General features: G+C 43.3%; 1 protein-coding gene across 4 annotated transcripts in view; it reads right to left on the bottom strand.

Moving 5' to 3' along the window:
- Positions 1–19,909, bottom strand: part of CTTNBP2 (cortactin binding protein 2) — a 671,065-nt gene that overhangs the window by 270,378 nt on the left and 380,778 nt on the right. For all 4 annotated transcript variants that reach the window (XR_013606931.1, XM_078674334.1, XM_078674335.1 and 1 more), the window contains one exon: positions 18,076–18,175. Coding sequence is in view for 3 of the 4 variants with exons in the window: in XM_078674334.1 (XP_078530460.1) it covers positions 18,076–18,175 (100 nt within the window). In the remaining variant the exon portion in view is untranslated. The remainder of the gene's footprint in view (positions 1–18,075; positions 18,176–19,909) is intronic.

Raw genomic sequence — 19,909 nt, 5'->3', positions numbered from 1 at the left:
CTTCAAATAGGTTTGGCAGCCTTGAGGATGTTGATTGACTCCTAACGTCTCCAGCACCAGTATTACTAATTAAATCCAATACCTCTCCGCTGGAAGCTGGGATCTCCCCTTTGTTGACTACTTTGGGCGTGACTAGTACTGCCCCTTCGATCCAGCCTATAACCCAGGTCTCCTCCCTACAGGGCCTGTTGCACCTTCCCACACCTGACTGTACCACCAGCATTCCCACAGTCGCAAGCATGATAGCCCTTGATTTGTCGCCATCTATAGCTCCTCTCCAGTCTTTCCGGCATGGCGGCATTCACGCTGCTTCCCCAGCTTCTGCCCCCCAGTCCGGCGAAATCTCGGCAGGCACTTCCCAGCTCAAGATCCTAAGCTGGAACGTGGCAGGGCTTGCTCGAAATTTCGACAAACCAGACTGGAATTTCTTCGTGGAGCCTTTTGGGATCTGCCTCCTACAAGAAACCTGGTGCTTGGAGCCTTTGCACAGGGTTGGTTTCACGACGTACTCTGTGCCAGCCTCCAGGTCCAAAGGCAGTAAAGGCCGCCCTTCTGGTGGCCTTCTTATCTGGGTCAGTATATCTCTGGGGTTTACTGTAAAACACATAAATACCCAATCCCCAGATCTTTTGAGACTCACTATCCAGTGTCCGGGGGGCAAGACTTTAGAACTTTTCAACCTGTACCTCAGGGGGGCCAGGGTGGGGAACTCTTCTCCCCTGTCCTCAATTGGAGTTGAAGAGGAGCTCAGTGGCTGCAACATTGACTCCCTCATTGTCTTGGCTGGGGATTTTAATTGTTGCTTCGAACCATTGGCCAGTGAAGACATTTTGGACACCTGGGAGGATGATGTTAAGAGAGGCATCCCCTTGCTCGCTCTTGACCCCATCAAAAAATGGACACAGAATGCCATTGATATCAATTCTCTCTGCTTGGAATATGCCATCAGAGCCACAAATGGCCGTTCCAAGTCTGACACTAGGGGTGCGCACACCTTTAATAGGGTGGGCCACACCTCCAGAATTGATTATATATTGCTAAATTACAACCTGTGGGAATACCTCCTTGATATGGATGTCCAACAAACCACGGATAGTGACCATAATCCCTTGGTCCTATCACTTGCCCTCCCGTGGGAGACAGGGGATTCAGTATCACCCCGGCCCATTTGGAAATCATCCCATGAAGTTGTTCCATCTAATTGCGGGAGGCGCTTGAAATGGGCTAAGGTTGCTTCTGACGAATCAAGATTGGCCCAAGCAAGGACCATAATGATGGAAGCTAAGTGTCTCGTGGGTGCGCTGGATTCCGATACTGCCATTCTTATGACATTTACGGAGACCATCGCATCGCTTAGCAACCTGTTCTTAGTTCCTCAGGGGAGGGGCAGGTCCAAGCGGAGAACTGTGACTAGGGGTAGAGACCAATGGTACTCCCCCGCCTGCCGCCTGGCTAAAAGTGATCTTATCCGGGCGGTTAGTATGAAAGACCCGGCTCTGATCTCATTAGCTAGGAAAAAATATAAAAAGACCCAAGCTTTGGCAAGGGACACGCATGAAACCAATTTCTGGAGCGAACTAATGGAGGCCGGCTCCAGAAAGGATTCAAGGGCTTTCTGGGCCCTGCTTAGAGGCAGAGACAGGCCTGTCGATTCACTGCTAACATGTAACATCACAGGGGATGCCAGGTTGGCCCATTTTTCAAAACTTTATTCCAACTCCTTGGGGGCCTTGGGTCCAAGTAGGGGTCCCAGTTATATAGCACCAGACAATAGCCCACACCTAGACCCCACTTTTTCACCTATGGAGGTTGAAATAGCAATCAGGTGTATCGTGCCCAACAAGGCGGCAGGCCCAGATGGAGTCCCCGGTGACTTGCTTCGGAGTAATATAGAGGTGTGGAGCTTATTCATTGCCAAACTCCTGAACGAGGCCTTGGAGGGCGGTGGCTTCCCGGATTCTTGGAGGGGTGCGGAAGTCGTCCCTGTTTTTAAAAAAGGGTGTAGGGACGATCCTGCTAACTACCGACCTATAAGTCTGCTTGATTCCACCCAGAAGGTAGCAGGGAAGGTAGTTCTAGGGAGGATTCTACAGTGGGCTGAGGAAATGCAGGTCTTGTCTGACTTTCAGGCCGGTTTCAGACCAGGAACTGGCACGATTGAGCAGACATTCCGTTTCCTAATGCTTTATTGGAAAGTGGTCAAACTGGGCAAAGGCAGTCTGTATCTCGCTTTTATTGACTTGCGGACTGCCTTTGACCTAGTCCCACGCAACCAATTGTGGGCTGTACTTGAGGGTATGGGCATGCCCGCGTATCTGTTGGCATTAACCATTAAATTCCATGAAAGCAATTTCGGCCAAATTAGATGGGGTACGCAGGGCCAAAAAACATCTCGCATTCCTGTAGACAGGGGGGTCCGCCAGGGGTGTGTGCTAGCCCCCACTCTGTTTTCATTATATCTATACGGAGTGGTGGAGCACCTTCTCCAACTACCAGCAGATGCTCCCTCCCTGGCGGGCAGGAAGATACCAACACTCCTGTTTGCAGATGATACCCTGTTGATTTCGAAATCCCCGATGGGCCTCCAAACCCTGCTAACGAGGTTCCAGGGCTTTTGTGACGCCAGGGGCTTGGCTATCAACATCAGTAAAACCAAGTTCCTGGTGTTGAATCCCCCCAGGAAGACAGTCCACCCACCATCCCTGGACTCAGTGCCATTAGAAAGGGTTAGGGAATTTGATTATCTAGGAATCCGACTCTGTGACTCCATGAGTTGGAAGGCGCACCACCAAAAAATCATCCTGACTCATAGGAGGGTCACGGGCGCCCTATTAAAAGAACATCGTGCCTCATCCCTTAAACCTATCGGGGTGATATTAGATATCTATAGGGCAAAAGCTGTGAGTGCGGCATTGTATGGGGCTGAGTTGTGGGGTACCCAGAAATTGACACTCTATTCCACCTTGAGAACAAGTTCCACAAAGATTTAATGAGGCTCCCTCATAGCTCTCCCACTCTCCCTCTCTTACTTGATACAGGTACACGATCCATAGCCGAGCAGGCCAAGCTACGTCCCCTTCTTTTGTGGGCCCGCATATGGAATGTTCCTGAACTTTCAAGTTACGCGGATGCATTACGCGATCTTCTCTCAACCCCGGGTTGGTGTAAGATCGGTTGGCTCCTGGAAGTAAAGCGCCTTCTTTGTGAACTAGGTCTGGATGACGCTTGGGCCAATAGATCTTCACCACCCAAACAGTTGTTAAAGAAAATATTTTGGTCGTGGGTGGATAATGAGAGAGCGAACCACTCCAATTTGTGTAGATCTGCTGTGGAGTTTTTGGTTACTAAATGCCGTCCTTCCAGAGAACCCTACCTTGACGTGATCTCGAACCCAACAGACAGGGCGTTGTATTTTAAATTCAGGGTTGGGGTTCTGCCTCTTGGCACAAGGACAGCAAATTGGAAACCACCTTGGCAAACTATAGCAACTTGCCCTTTTTGTGCGAATAGGGATGAATCCATTCCCCATCTAATGTTTGAATGTCCAGCATATGCTGCTCCTCGCCGCAGATGGTTGAAACCGCTCTGTTCGAGGCTGGGCACCCGGTCACACTTGGAGGCCTTACAGTTGTTAAGATCAGACCCTCACCCACTGCTTGCTTGTGGCCTGGCAAAATTCTTGGGGTGGGCTTGGAGGATAAGATCCGCGAGGAGAATGATCCTCCAGTAAGGGTATCAATCCACACTCCATTGGCCCCGCTGTTTATTGTTGTGTCCCTCTTCCTTCCTCAAGGATGATAATTACGTGTTTGTATAAATGTTTTTAGATGGATGCTATTTACCATTGTTGTATATTTTATATTGTCTTTTAGAGATCAATCAGTGTTGTTGGCCAAATTGTATAACTGTTTTTATTCTTGCATTCGTTTTTTACTGTAACGCTTTTATGAAATGAAATATTTCGAAATAAAGCTATACAACAACAACAACAACAACATAAAAAGATGGGGTTTCAGTTTGTGTCAAGATATACTGTCATTAAAAATCATAATGTGTGAGAACCACAGCTACTACTGTACACAAAACGTGTCTTTTGGATGGTGGGAAAGTTTCCATAGCTCAGATTCCATTCTGCAGTTTAGGGAACAAGGATGCGGCCTATGGGTAGCACGGGATAGTATCTCCTACACATGCATTGTCCTTTACTACCCCTGGTACCGCTTATAATTCTTTCCATTACTCTAGTCCATCAGCAGGAAATAGGAGGTGTTATAGGACCTCAGTTTGGGACACAGTTAATTAACAGTGTGATCTCATTGGCAGTTAACAAGTGCACGCACTGTGTGACGTCAGCTGCATTTAACCTTCTGGAGAATTGACGGTCATGTTAGTGAGTAGAATGTGTCAGTACTCCCAACATGTCAAGGTTATGCAAAACATAAATGTATAGTGCAGGAGCTTTGAAAGGCTAATGAGGTCTCAATGTGAATGAAGTTGAATGGATTCAGGTTCACCCTCCAATATTCCTTAAAAGGTACAGAATTATTTCCATTGCTCCTAAAAACAAACATAAGCAGTATAATAACCTGCAAAGGAAGACAGTAGGGGAGATTCGCAACACCCAAAGAAGAACAAATATGCATTTAGTGCCACTTGTATAGTGCAACCTAGAGAGAATGTAACTAGCTCTGAATATCTCCACAGTATAGAATGTGCTATACATCAAGAAACCCTAGAAGTGCTGTTCTGCCTTTGATTGGCAGCATTGTAGAAAGTGGAAACTTTGAATAGGTTGACAGCAGTATTACTTATCTTTTAATACCATAGCTATGGAAAACAACCGTGGCATAAAAGTGAAGATTGGGGAGGAGTTTATACAATTAACAGAATGCAGTTTTTAGATATATGTGGGTGGGCACTAGTTACCTCAAAGTACCCATCTTCCCATATGAAAGAACTGAATTAACAAAAAGGATATAATATTTCCTCAACAGCTGGGAGATTGGGGTTTGAAAGATTTAGAATGGTCTTGGGTTTCTAAAGTTTAGCAGAACCCGGGGAATTAAAAATTGAAAAAACGGTACTGAAATTAAAAGTAGCAAGAATTCTAAGAGCCAAAGGGAGAGCAGCACCCTTTTAAATGCTCTCCTTCTATTTCTTTTTAGACCTTGCCTAGGCAGCGGTTGCACTCTTTGAGACATGCTGTATTCAGAAATGGACTTTAAGCTCCACCTATTTTCCACCAATCTTTACAAATGGATCCTCTTCCTGTCCTTTGTAAATGACGGCTTTTGATTCATGAATATACATAGTAGTCCCTCCTTAGTACCTCCCTCTCATCTGTTGTCACCTCCCACGAGGACAGTCCCTCTTACATGTGTCCTTAATCTCTAGCAGTTAGGGAACACTATTACTTAATTAATGTTTTGCTGAAGCAGGCACAATATACTGTCCGAGCGCATAGCAATGGTGGCTGCTTCTTTCATATCCAGCCCCACACAGAACTGCGTCTTTAAAGCAGTGCTTTAGCAATAGAGTAAACAGCGTGAAATGCCGGTGGCGTTTGCCCCCTCCAGCATGGATTTTTAATGATCATGTTTTTTTAAGCAGCGCAGCACCCTGTGTTTCAGCAATGGTGGTCACTTATTTTATATCCAGCCCCACACTGCACTCACGGGACACCACGCTTTAGCAATGGGCAGCGCATGCGCTGCTCTGCGAGGCATGCTGTATTTGAATATGGACTTCAAGCCCCGCCCACACTCATATTTATCATTGGTTTGTGTCAATATCCTTCGTAAAGTCAGGCTTCCGATTCTTGAATATCCTTGTTAGTCCCTCCTTATAACTAACTTGTCTTCATTTGTAACCTCCCATGAGGATTGGCCCTTTTAGTTCAGTTGTTACATGGTACGTCTTACTTAGTCTGTAAGCACTATTTTCTTTAATGAGTTTCTCCTAATATAGGCAGAACATGATTCCTGCAACATTCAGCATGTCATGTGCACTTTCACTTTCCAAGCAGTCTGGGACAATAGTGGCCGCTTCTTTGAAATGCAATAGGTCTCGTATTTACAAGAGTTTGAGTTATTGACAAATTACTAAGCCTTTTTTTTATGCGTTGACTATTAAAACAGATAAATAAAAACTATTGGCATTTACAACGCCAATAGTATAAACTCTCGCAAATCCGAGACCTATAGCACTACAAATGCTTGTTATTTTTATTTGCAGCACGTCATGCGCACTTTCACTTGCGGCCAAATGCCTTTCTTTTGTTCTGCACAACTTGCCATATTCAACTTGTTCACAATGGAAATGGCCTCTCAGCCTGTTAACATTACGTTTTCTGCTTTGCTCTCTATTTTAGATGTATTATGATTTATGGAAAAGATCATAAATAAGGGAGAAATGGTCTAGCATGCCATCTTCCCTATATACTTGTAGTAAAAGGGTGATAAGGTTCCATCCTTAATATAACAAGAACCTACAATTTGGTGAGAAAACTGTTGTGCAAGCATGAGCTATTTATTTTCTGGATTATCGGAGTTAGTGTGAAAGGCTGCGCATGCATGGCTTTTCACATTGAACAACTTTGGTAATTCTTTTATTTTTAGTTCATTCTCGTATAAATGAATATTATGTGCAATGTTTTAATTTTTACACTTGAATGGTTAATGCTACCTATTGGAGCTTACCAGCTCGTTATCATCCAGGTAGTCTGTTCTCCATTTTATAACAGATTAGTTCTATTTCAGACGCCGTCTTCACTCCAGTAATTCCGTGTTAGTTGGACACCAGTATGTTATAGGACCTTGAGATGAAATGATTTCCCCGGTAAAGCTGACATCGATTTATATATCATGTACTGTCATTTTTGTAGTTGGGATATTTTGCTTCACGATTTTGATCTTTTTTTTTAGGGGGCTCAATTATAAGTTGCCCTGATATTTAGACTCATGCACGAAATAAAGATTTTCCCGAGCCAGTGTAATCGCCGGTACACGTGGCGATACAGGAACTTTGTTCTCAGGCTATAGGGCGCAGATTATATTGTAGAATATGCTACTGGGGAACCTCTGTGGTGCGGTCACTCCATCTGAGACAGCTTCCAACTCTTCCGTATTTATGGATTCTTCACTGTCCACCTGTATAGTGAGTGTCCTTTCCTTTCCTGCTGACAAGATGCCTATCTGAGAGGATTTTCATGAATACGGATACATTTATAGTGACAGATTATTCCCTCTTTTCAATTGAGGCCATTTTTATCAGTGAGTATTTAAAGACCTTGCTTGTACGGCATAAGAAATTTGCTACAAAGTTGCTGGTCTTTAACCATCACTTTATCACCATGTGTATTTCCAGGTTCATGGTCCTCCATTTTTTTGCGGCACTCACACTGGTCAATTTGCATCTCCCCTGATTGTGGTTATAATCAGTCCCTTGTGGGAGGCAAATTAAGGATATTTACATGGTGTCCCTAGGAGCTCTCCCATGCAACACAATTCCTGGTGAGCACTTGGACATGCAAGTATGGTACACGCCACACAATTATACCCCCTATCCACTCCACTCAAAACATTTTCATGGTAAAAATAAATTGTTATTTACAATGCCAATAGCTCAAACTCTTACAAATGCGAGACCTTTTGCCTTGCAAATGCTTGTTTTCCATACGGACACACATGAGCACCTACCCCTTACTGAGAATTGCAAGACATATGAACATTTCCATGACACATGACATGTATACGTGTGAAGAACAATTTCTTTAGGTAAAATGTTTTGATAATTAAATACTGTAAAAAAAGGAACAGCCCTGGCCCGGCTGGAAGAGCGCACGATAATGCCTCCTCACTGTGAAATCCTGTGGGCGAAATCAATTCTGTTCAATAGCACCCCAGGGCCTGACCTTCTGCTTCTCCTTTCTGGTATTTTAATAGATGTGCCACTGCACACATCACAGATCACATCTATCTTGTCAGTGCCAGTTAAGTGTTCAAGGCTGACATAATGCTGTTTTGACAGATCTCCAGACACGTTGTTCTCCATATATATTCATTGTGTTAAGGCAGCATCTGCTTCCACAGACAAGCTCATGATTAATTTTCCTGGAGGGGGATTCACGCTGCCATTTCTTCCAAACCAAGAGTGGTCTTCAGACCTGCTGTCTATAATATGTAATGTCCAAAACACTACTAGTATAAACATATTTTTGCAACTCTTTCGTCCTAAGCACTCCTGAATAGAACATACACACACAAATTGCCATACCATAGTCCATTAACTAGTGAAATAAAGGAAGAAAATAATTAAATACTTAAATATACATAGAAAGTGGGTCAGTACATAAGCCAATGAAATTCCAAATTTTAAGTTTTGCTTTTTCCTCCGGGTGGGTAGGAAATTGGGTTGTTAGTTGTGTGGCCATCATAAGTAATAGGTCCACAATTCCCCCTTACTGGGAATCAAGCACCCCATTGTAGCGCTTAACTCTGTCAAGGTAGTGAAGTAGAGTATTCCAAGGCCTATTCAGGGGAGGTGGTGTGGAACAATAATCATAATTCGCTGGCAAGCGATAATAACACTCAATAACTTAATGTCCAGTCAGCGCTATTTCGTTAGAAAAGGAAAAGTAAGTTTATTACACACACACACTAAAAAATACTATACATTACTTTACAAATATATTCATTAGGCAGATGGAAAATACCATAGATGACTGGCACATTTGACCCCATAAAGAGTCATACAAACATATCAAGTAAGTCTATTGGCTTGGTCAAAGATTCAAGTTTAACAAACCACATGTTAAAAACACCATCATTCTGTATGTAAATGCCATCATTAAAAATAATCACATAAAAATGCACTTATTAATGTTAATAACGCGTATTTACTTTGATCAGTAAACCACCTGCAGGCACCTGAGCACCTAGCTTGCCATTTGACAGTGGCCTCCAGTTCCTGCTTGTTCCAGCCTGATCCAGTTTCCACCTTTTGATCAAGTGACTCTGCCACTTCCTGGGTTTCCTGCCGAAGTTTTCCCGCTCACCGTTCTTCCCACCAACAGAAGCCCCACCCACCCCAGGATCTACTTAATGCAGACCGCAGAACACGCACTCCACTGGTGCATCAAAGTCCCGTCTGCGCACATCCGTGCCCGGACCGTGCCCAGTCCCAGAAACACTGGCCCCATGACCATCCAAAGCAACATCACAACCACAGACATCACTGGAGCCAACAAGCGTTGCCGCTACTCCTCTGTCATCGTCTGCAACCTGAACAACACACATCCGCAAACACGGTGCTGCTGCGCATATCTCAGTACCACTGTAGGACCTTTATCCTGAACCATTGCATTTTCACATGCAACACCTAAATCACTCACACCACCACCTCCAAACAACCAATGCACGCCATCATCACCACAACCCTGTACCAACTGTCCAACATGCTCCTCAATGTCCAATCTCTCGGGAAACACTCCACCAAAATCTGGGACCTCCTCAGCAACACAACTGACCTTCTCTTCCTCACCGAAACATGGCTCAACTTGGCCTCCAACCCAGACATCGCCCAAGTCATCTCTCCCACCTACAAAATCATACACCAGGACCGAACTCACAAACCAGGCAGACTACTTGTGATCATCTACAAAAACACGATTGACGGCATTATCTCCATAAACTCAAACACCATCCTCATGGAACACCTCCACTTCAAAATACGAATCAACTACAATGCCACCTTTAAGGGAACCCCTCGCCTACCATCCACCAGGCCCCAAACTGTATATTACTACTAAACAGTCAGTCACAAATGCAGTTATCTTGCAGGCACTAGGGGCATGATTCCAATGGTGCAGCAGGTGCAGTGGTAAAAGTCCCAAAAGTTGTCAGAGCTCCTCTAAAAACATAATATTGCTATTTCATCGATCAATTCTATAATTTCCATCTTTCAGTTCATGTTAAAAATGTTTCTTTTGCTTATTCGCACTATATCACTAGTAAAATCACAATCTATTGCCTTTTTGTACATAGACAAGTCATATTACTTTAGCAGACTTTCTGTAACTTATATTGTATAACTACTCAGCAAGCTACAACTTACACGAAAAGCAGCTTATTATTAATCACATAGGCGAAATCTAATGCATTTACTAATGCTGGTTTAATGTTGGGGGTGCCCCAGGCATCCTAAGTGCACCACAAGTGGAGAGAAGGGCGTGCATATTAGCCTCCCAGGACATTGTGGGGGCACACCCTCATGGAGTGTTGTTAATATTTGATGTGCATCTCTCTCAATGAGCTAGGGAGAGCTGCTGCCTTTTATCTTGCCGGGCAGCCTTGCACCATGCAACTTTTCATTTTTGTTTTCCTTTTTAGGTCGAGCCCAAAGTCAGCGCACATGTGCTACTCTGCGAGACTTGTTGTATTGGATTATGGAATACAAGCCCCACCCACTCTCCGCCCATATTTGTCATTGGCTTGTGTCATTGTCCTTCATAAATGCTGGATTCTAATTGGTAAATAGGCTTGTTAGTCCCTCCTTAGTACCGCCTTGTCTTCATTTTACTCCCATGGTGACTGGCCCTTTTACTTAGGTTGTTACACGGTATGTCTTAAGTCTGTAAGCATCATTTTCTTTATTTAGTTTCGCTTACTGCAGATACAAGGTGCTTTTTATTATTTGTCTACTTATCTTTAGGCTGCTCGGGTGTTGCAAACTTTAACTCCGCTCCCTTCTGTATTGCTTTTCTAATTCAGTGCCGTGCCACTTTATGGGTGTTACGCTGTAACTTTTAGATATGCCCCGAGTTTGTTCACCTCCCTCTGCACTGCACCTAAAAACTCTGAAGAAAAAGAGAAACGCCTATTTCAGGAAAATAAAACGCTCAAAATCAGATTTCTTCAGCCTCCAGCTCGACCAAGCAAAAAACCGTCCAAGAAAGTTGTTTGAGCTAATCAGATCACAATCCAAGGAACAACCCCAACCTCTCAGCACTGTGCGCGAAGCACCATCCTGTGAAGACTTCTCCGCTTTCTTTATCCAAAAAACTGACAACATAAAGAGCGATCTCCTCATTGACGCAAGCCTCTACTCCAAACACCACTGCATAGCACCCATTGAACCAAAAAACAATGCTTCATGGTCAACCTTCGGCACCTACTCGGAAGAAGAAATTGGCAAACTGCTCAGTACATTGAAACCATCCAATCACCTCACGGACCCCCTTCCTGCTAACGCTGTAAAAGACTTTACCCCTTGGCTTCTCCCACTCTGGACTAAAATTATCAACAGCTCACTTCAACAAGGAATCATACCTGACTCCCTCAAAGTTGGACAAGTCACACCTCTACTAAAGAAACCTACAGCCGACCCCTCTGACCTGAATAATTACCGTCCCATTACCAATATTCCCACTCTCGCCAAACTGCTGGAAAAATGCGCACAACTACAATTGACTAAACACATTGAACAATTTGACCTCCTCAACCCTCATCAATCAGGCTTCCGAGCAGGACACAGTACAGAAACTGCTATGACTCACATAATTGACGATGCACTTCAAATGCTAGACCAAAACGACACCTGCCTCCTCATCCTCCTTGATCTCTCTTCAGCATTCGATACCGTTAAACATGAGAATTTACTCGAATTACTAAACACAAGAATGGGTTTATCTGGAACCGTTCTCAAGTGGTTCACTTCCTTTCTACACAACAGGTCGCATAAATTCAAGAGCAACAATGTGTTGTCCTCGCCAATACCTGTCACGCTAGGCGTCCCCCAAGGATCCTCTCGATCCCCGACTCTGTTCAACCTAGTTATGGAACCTCTCACCACCCTGCTACAAACATCCAATGTACACTTTCATATGTACGCCGATGACATCCAACTCTATCTCAAAATACAATCCCCCAAAGACATTGCGCTCCTGAATTCAACGATGAAAAGCACCCAATCCTGGCTTGCCGACAATCATCTCAAACTCAATGCTCTGAAAACAGAGTTCCTTCTGATCTCACCTCCAGCGAAGATCTCCACTACTCAAATTTGGCTTAAAGACCTAACCGCACTCAATGTCCAACCCACCATCGTGGACTCAGCAAAATCTTTAGGCATAACACTCAACACCAATCTCAACATGCAGCAACATATCAGCAAGGCAACCAAGGGAGCGAACTTCCAAATCAATACTCTGAGGAAACTTAAACCCTTCCTCCCAGCCAAAGACTTCCAAAACGCAGTACAAGCGCTAGTCACCCCTCGAATAGAATATGGCAGCATCGCCCTCTGCGGACTCCCCTTAACTACTACCGCGCCCCTAAGAGCTTCTCTAAACGCTGCAGCGAGACTCATCACTGGGTCAAAAAAGCACTCACATATTTCCCCTGACTTGAAATCCCTGAACTGGCTGCCGTTTGAAGCCAGAATTCATCCGAAAATCGCCTGCATGACACACAAGGCGGTACACCTGAACTCACCCGGCTACATCGCTCAGAAGCTGACAATCTCTGGCGGCGCTAGAAACACTAGAGGCACACACAATCTTCTGCTGAAACCTCGAAGATTCCGGAAGGAAAAAACATATAAGCGTTGCTTCTCAGGAATGGCACCCAGGATCTGGAACTCACTACGTCCCGAAACCAGGCTCTTATCTTCCTCTTCACTCTTTAAGAAAGAAGTAAATGCTATCCTCATGGCCAAATACACTTGAACTATTATCTCGAACTCTTTAAAGACGTTGCACCGATCTGTACTACGTGTTGCTTATTTGTATTGCTTGTCTTATTGATTTACATGATTGGCTTTGCCTCCACCTGTGTGTACTGTTAGCCTTATTGACTCACCTGTTTTAACTATGCTTCCTCATGTACCCCTTCTATGTAAAGCGCTCTGATATCTGTAAAGATCTGGTCCGCGCTATATAAAACTTTCAAAATAAAAATAAAATAACGTTTCTGGCAAGCAACAATTGAAGGGCATTGGAGTGCGACCGTGAGCTAGCTCGGCTCCTGACGGACATTTCCCAATCTTTTCCACTCCCTTCCTGTGTGTTGTGTTGTAATGTTGGCAGAGGCAAACTTAACGCTGTGAATGGTGCTTTCTGGAAGGGATGGAGATTTTTTTTTAACTCATGTAAGTTGTCTGCTCAACCCTGTTATGCACAAGCGAGTGGTGCTGAAGAACAATACATATTTAGCTGTCAAGTTCACCTGAAGTAGCCATACTGGATAAATTAACAACAATTATTAGTCATTTATTTGTTTCATTACAATCCTCGAGTAGCTCTTAAGTTTACATTCAAAACACATACTTGGGAATTAACATTCACGACTTTGACAGAGCAGATTGCAAATTAACACATTTTGTTTTCCTTTAATTGCAGTCCATTTACATCAAATGTATTTCTTTTTTGTCATACAGCAATTTGGGATACTGTATAAAATGTAGAACATGAGCAACAAACGTAGCACACATTCAAATAGGAATTCACCACACTTTTTGCTCATGTAGTTTGCGTTTAGATGCACAAAAAGTGCAGAACAAAGGGCAGGTCCTGGTTCACATTATCAGGATGTGAGTGCATTTTCCTCAGCAGATGGTATTTGATGGTGTTGGCCATTTACAAGTATCGCCAGTTTCCTGCAGCCCTTATATAAAAAAAATATTTGCAACACCAATAGCTCAAACTATCACTAATGGAAGAACTATTGAATTGCAAGGCCCCCCCCTAGACCACAAAGCCCCTAAAACGTGGGTCTAAATCGGCACCCTGGTACAACTTTGAGCTTAGAATAGCCAGACAGGGATGTAAGCGCCTAGAACGAAAATGGAGGATAGCTTTCTCAAAAGACTCGAAAGAAGCTTACTAAGCACCAGAGAATAAATATCACTCCCTCCTCAAAAAAAGGCGGTCCATGTATTATAAAGAAAGAATCAACATGGCTGAGAACACCTCTAAGGAAAGGTACGCAACTCTGAAATATCTTTGGTCCCTGGAGAGAACACTCACGACACCTAGCAGCTCTGAAGAGCACTGTGACGTAGTTGCAGACTACTTTCTCCAAAAAGTGTCCACTATATATATATATGACTCCTTCCCTGTGGAAACCCACAACTGCCTCAATGGTCCTAATGAGGAACTCAATAAGATCTGCTTGACACCCTTGTGCGAGTTTCACCCCGCCCGCACTGGTGCTCAAGGAAATGGCTCTTCAAATCAAATCGGGCTCCCCAGACGGCCCAGCAGCACCGAACAGATTAAAGGAGGGCATTGAACTTATAATACCCAAAATACATGAACTAATAAATACATCCTTCAATTGTGGAGAGGTTCCGATGGCATAGAAATAAGTGATTGTTATACATCTAAAGAAAAAGTCCTCGGCCAACCCTAAGCTATTGGAGAACCTACGTCCCCAATAGGTGATTGTTATACATCTAAAGAAAAAGTCCTCAGCCAACCCTGAGCTATTGGAGAACCTACGTCCCATCTCCTTGCTCCCATACATATATAAACTCACTGAAAAGGTTGTGAACAAGCAATTGGTGGAGCATATCAATACACACAACCTTCTTCATCCGACGCAGTCTGGCTTTAGAGCATCTTTCTCTACTGAATCCGTTCTTCTTTTTGCAACAGAGACCCTACGGAGGCAAGTGGATGCTGGTCAGACGGCGGCCTTGGTCCTGCTGGACCAAAGTGCCACCGTCGACACGATATCCCACAAGCTCCTCATCCAACGCTTAAAGGTGTGTGGTCTTAATGAGGCAGCGCTACAGTGGATGTGGTCCTACCTGGAAGATCGCAGTTTCCAAATTGGACAAAATCCCCATCGCTCCAAACCCCTTCCACTCTGCCAAGAGGTCCCACAGGGATCTATTCTGAGTCCCACCCTCTTTAATCTATACATTGGACCGCTGGCCAAGATCATGGACAACTACAAGATATCCATGGTGTCGTATGCTGACAACGCTCAGCTTGTGGTGACCCTGGCACAAGATTCTGGCGAACCTGCGCTACATTTCTCCCCATGTCTCAATGATCTGGCCACCTGGATGTCCAGCAACTGGCCTTAAACTGAATGGTAGTAAGATGGAGGTCATGATCGTTGGGAAATCACCTTCCATCTGGGATACAACCTGGTGGCCTCAAACACTGGGGTCTATCCCGGAGCCCAAAACTGAGGTTAAAAACCTAGGAGTATGGCTCGACTCCAAACTTTCCTTTGAGTCCCAAACCAGGAAAGTGGCAGGGAGATGCTACAGCACCTTGAAGATGCTGAAAAAAAACCTCGATGCCCTTCTTGTATCAGCTAGAAAAACCTTAGTTCACACTCTGGTGACCTCACAACTCGATTACGGGAATGTCCTTTATCTAGGGGCGCCAAAAGACTGTATGATGCTCCTCCAACATATTCAAAAAGCAGTGGCATGCCTTGTCCTTAATCTTCCTAGCCGTTCTTCCATGACAAAAGCTCTAGACTCCCTACACTGGCTGCCTATTGAGAATAGTTATCTTTAAAGCCATGTTTTTCTGTCACAGGAGCCGACAAGGGAAAGGCCCCCAGCTACCTACGTGACTTTCTCACTCCATACAATCCTAGCCGCCAGCTAAGATCGTCAGGAGCATGCCTGCTCAAGGTCCCCAGGATAAGGAAAGCTAGGATGGGCGCCCAATCTTTTGGCTACCTAGCGGCCAAGAATTGGAATACATTACCTCTAAGGCTACGCGCAGAGAAATCTGAACCTTCCTTCCGCAGAGGACTAAAAACTTGGCTTTACAAACACTAGCCCAGTAGTCTTGCTTCTTGCAGATATGCTTCTAGCGTGGGGACACACCTCTTGGGTAGCCAGGCGCTCTACAAATGAACTATTATTATTATTATTATTATTATTATTATTATTATTATTAATATTATTATGTACTCCACGAATTGCTATGTGGCCGTTCAGGCATATGGAGTTTCAGTACCAATTGGAGTACATTCCTGGGGCTAGGAACATCTTTGCTGACTGTTAGTCCTGTTTGCCCTTGGATAAGGTGCAGGGAGTTGAAGACCAGGATGGTAATGTTTTTGTTATGGTTAGTACTGTTGCTAGTGTTACCGATGGATGCATTTTTAAATTGAGTGGAGAACTTCTTTGGTCGGTTGCAAGGGCTTCTCTACCACTCGTCGCCAATGAAAAGAAGACCACTGAAGACTGGTAGGTTTTCCTAATTTTATTGAAAAGCAGAACAAATCTACGCTGAAAGTATGCAACTGACCACCCAGGAAGAAACAGCCACTGCCCAATCGTTCCTACAGTAACATCCCAGGCTCCCAATATTCTACACCACAATTCTAGTCCCAACAATGTGGTAAACAAAAGACATGACTCTGTCCAGTAACATAGACTGTTTCGGGTTCCCATGAAAAGGCTTCACAGTCATAGGACAATATTGAAGTTATATAAATATTGTGAGTACCTATTCATTATGTCCTAATTTTAATATCTATCTACATTTTTAGAGCATCCTAATACCATACATATCACGGTGCAAACATTATCTCAGAACAGCTTTCTAATTGCTTATTTAGGTTCCTGTGTTATTCCGAAGGTATATTTCGATTACTTTTACTGATATTACAGCTGTTTTTCAATAAAAGTGTGGATAGTATTTACTCATCAGTTATTTCACAGCCACCATGTTCTGGAAACGGTATGTCATGGGTGACAGAGCGAGGCAGGGAGACAGAGAAAAAGAGGTGGCGAGTGTGTTTTTTGATTTGCTATTCCCTTTCCTTCTGCTCTCAATTATTCTTTATTACCATCTTCTAGGACATAATGGATAGGGATTTCGCTGAACAAGTTTGCTATGTCACGCTCACCACGATAGAGGCTAGGAAAAAGCATAAAGCCAGCAAATACTTGATGGTGATTCTATCTTCTGCAACTACTGAGAGGCATAGTTGGTCTCAAGGACAGGCCTGCTTGAGGCAATTTACTGATGCTTCTTCCCATAAAATCATAGAACACCTGAAACCGATTCTTTCTGGGACCAGGCAAAATTTCAATTATGGCAGAGTTATCGGGGTAAATTTGGTAATTCCATGTTGCTCTTCAATGCCAAAATACTGATGATAATGTGATTACTCCTGCTTGTATAATTAAGAGTAATTTGGGGGGGGGGGGGGAAGAAATCCCACAAGAGCATATTTATCTGGTGCAAATGGCTGCTCATGCTAGCTACTTGTGTTCTGCTGCATGTAGCTCTATTTATTAGCGCTAAATGCATCCTCACATCCATTTTAGCTGGGAAGGTGAATTTTATGCTAAGAAAATATCGCTAAATGCCAGGTGTAAGTTGGGGGGAAATCCTACCCCAAGAACACATTTATCTAGTACCAGTGGCTGCTCATGCTCACTATTCGTGTAAGCGTAAATTGCATTCTGGCACATTTTTCGGATGCAAGGGACATCTTTGCACTAAGAAATAGTGCTAAATGCTGAATTATTCTTCTCACATAATAATGCGTATTCGTGTAGAATTCTTAGAAATTCTGCTACAATGAATTAAGCGAATTATACCCACCCTTAATTTTTCCAGCAAGCTGAAGCATCCATGGTGTCCGAAACGTACAGACTGAAGCATTAAAGGCCACAGAATTATTGATAAGATTAACATTGCATGTCCTTAACTGCCAGACTTGGAACCTTGTAACTATGAGGTTGGTTCAAGCAACCATAGTTTAAGTATAATTGCTAGACCAGCTAACCAGGAAACAGTCCAGAGGGGAGAACCAGAAGATGAGAGCTCAGACACCATAAAGCAAGTCATGGAGGAATGCATATAGATTTTTTTGTAATGTCTACTGGTAATCTTTTGACTATCTCCATGTTTTAGCAAGATATGCTAAGCCATGCTGGGAATTTAAGGCAACATGAACAAGTTCAGACAGCATTTGATTTAAAATATTTAAATGAAGCATTGCAAAGGAATACTGAAAATTAGATATGCCTGTACAATTATTTTTGTTGATAATCCAACAAAGACAAACTTGATTTCAGCAAATTAATTACCTGAAATGTCCCTGAGCAGCGGCTGAGCACAAAGCCGTAAAGCCATTTTTGTCAGCAATGTTTACTTGTGCTCCTGCAGTCAGCAGCAATCTCACACATTCTAGAAATTCAACAAAAAGTAGTCTAATATTAGCAAAAGCAGAGATCTGAAAAACGCCTGAAGACTTAAGGAGGTATATGCATTCCATTGCAAGTCCATACATACATTCTAACTCTTGCCATCAAATCATTATATTTAATTATTCAAAGGAGAGGGCAAATTGATGCATCACAAATGAAGAAACATTCTATACATTTACAGTTTAATTGACCTGAATTATTAATAAAGTAAATACATACTTAATTGAGTCAGAAAATGTGTATAGATCAGCAGATTAAGCAAACTAAAGGAGGATAAGAAAGGAAAGAAAGATCATGTGCTTCAAGTTTGCAGCTATATATTTCATATATCTGTCTTTGAATATGGTGTTAAAAGAAATTAATGTATGTTTGTCCTTCATCATTCTTACCCAGCTCTACTTCATTGTTAATCCTTCCCATCTCGGTTTGTGTGCGTGTATATATATACTCATGGAAAAAACCAAAGGTTACCGGGATATTATAGTTAGGCTGACATTTCACTCATACAAAACCAGAGAAATTCAGCTGTTCTAATTAGCTGAGCCAACTATAACTGACGCTCCCACAATGCACTGCTTATGACCTCACATATTACATCACTCATGACATGGTCAGTGACATCACTAATAACATCACTGATGACATTTCAAATGACATCAGTGATCACATCACTGATGACATCACCCTGTGACTGAATGTTTTAAAAAAGGTTATGAGCGTTAAGTATATATACCAAGGTGTACTGCTGAATCAGTGGAAGTATGAGTGACTGTATGGATGAATCAGTGGGTTTGTGACTGACTGGAGAAGTGAGTAAATAAGTGGTCTCAGTGAATGTATTGGTGAGTGACTGGTTGTGTAACTGTGAGAATATCAGTTGATGTCTAAGTGGGTGTATGAGTGTGTTAGTGGGTATGTGAATGGCTATATGGGTGATTGATTGGTTGTCTGTCTACGTCTATGTTTGTCTGGGTGTGTGTGTTTGTGTGTGAAGAGGTGTGTGACTGCCTGTATGGATCAGTGAGTGGGTGAGTCAGTGGCTGCATGGGGTACTGTTGCGTGTTTGAGAAGATGTATGGGTGAGTGATTGTCTATGACTGTGTAGATGATTGAGTGCATGTGTCAGTATCAATGAGTAACTGAGTATGTGCAAGGCAGTATATGTGTGTGACACGGTATATGAGTGACTGTATGCATGAGTGAATGTGAGTGGCTACATGGATGAGTGCATGCATCTGTCAGTGATTGCATAGCTGAGTGTGTATGTGTTACTATTTGTAAGTAAGTTTGTGGATGTGTAAGTGTTTGGGTGAGAAAGTGGCTGTATGATTGACTGTATGGATGAGTGTCTAGGTGTGCGAGTAGATTTATGGGGGACTCACTTAGTGTATGCGCACCTGTATGGTGTATGAGTGGATATGTTAATGGCAGTATTAGTGAGTAAGTGGGTCAATGCGTGGCAGTATGAGTGAGCGAGTGGATGTGTGTGTAGATCAATTATTCAATGAGTGGGTGTGTAAGTACTGGTATGACTCGGTGAATGGGTTTGTGAATGGTTGTGTGGTGCTGGATGTATAAAAGATTCTATAGGGGTATAAGTGGGTGCGTCAGAGATGCTTTGGATGAGGTCATCACTGTTGTCATCAGTGATGTCATTTGAGATGTTATCAGTGTTGTCATAAGTTATGTCACTGATCATGTCATGAGTGATGTA

Source organism: Lissotriton helveticus, chromosome 1_1 (assembly GCF_964261635.1).
Source record: "Lissotriton helveticus chromosome 1_1, aLisHel1.1, whole genome shotgun sequence".
NCBI classification, from domain to species: Eukaryota; Metazoa; Chordata; class Amphibia; order Caudata; family Salamandridae; genus Lissotriton; species Lissotriton helveticus.
This window is presented reverse-complemented; position numbering and strand designations above follow the sequence as displayed.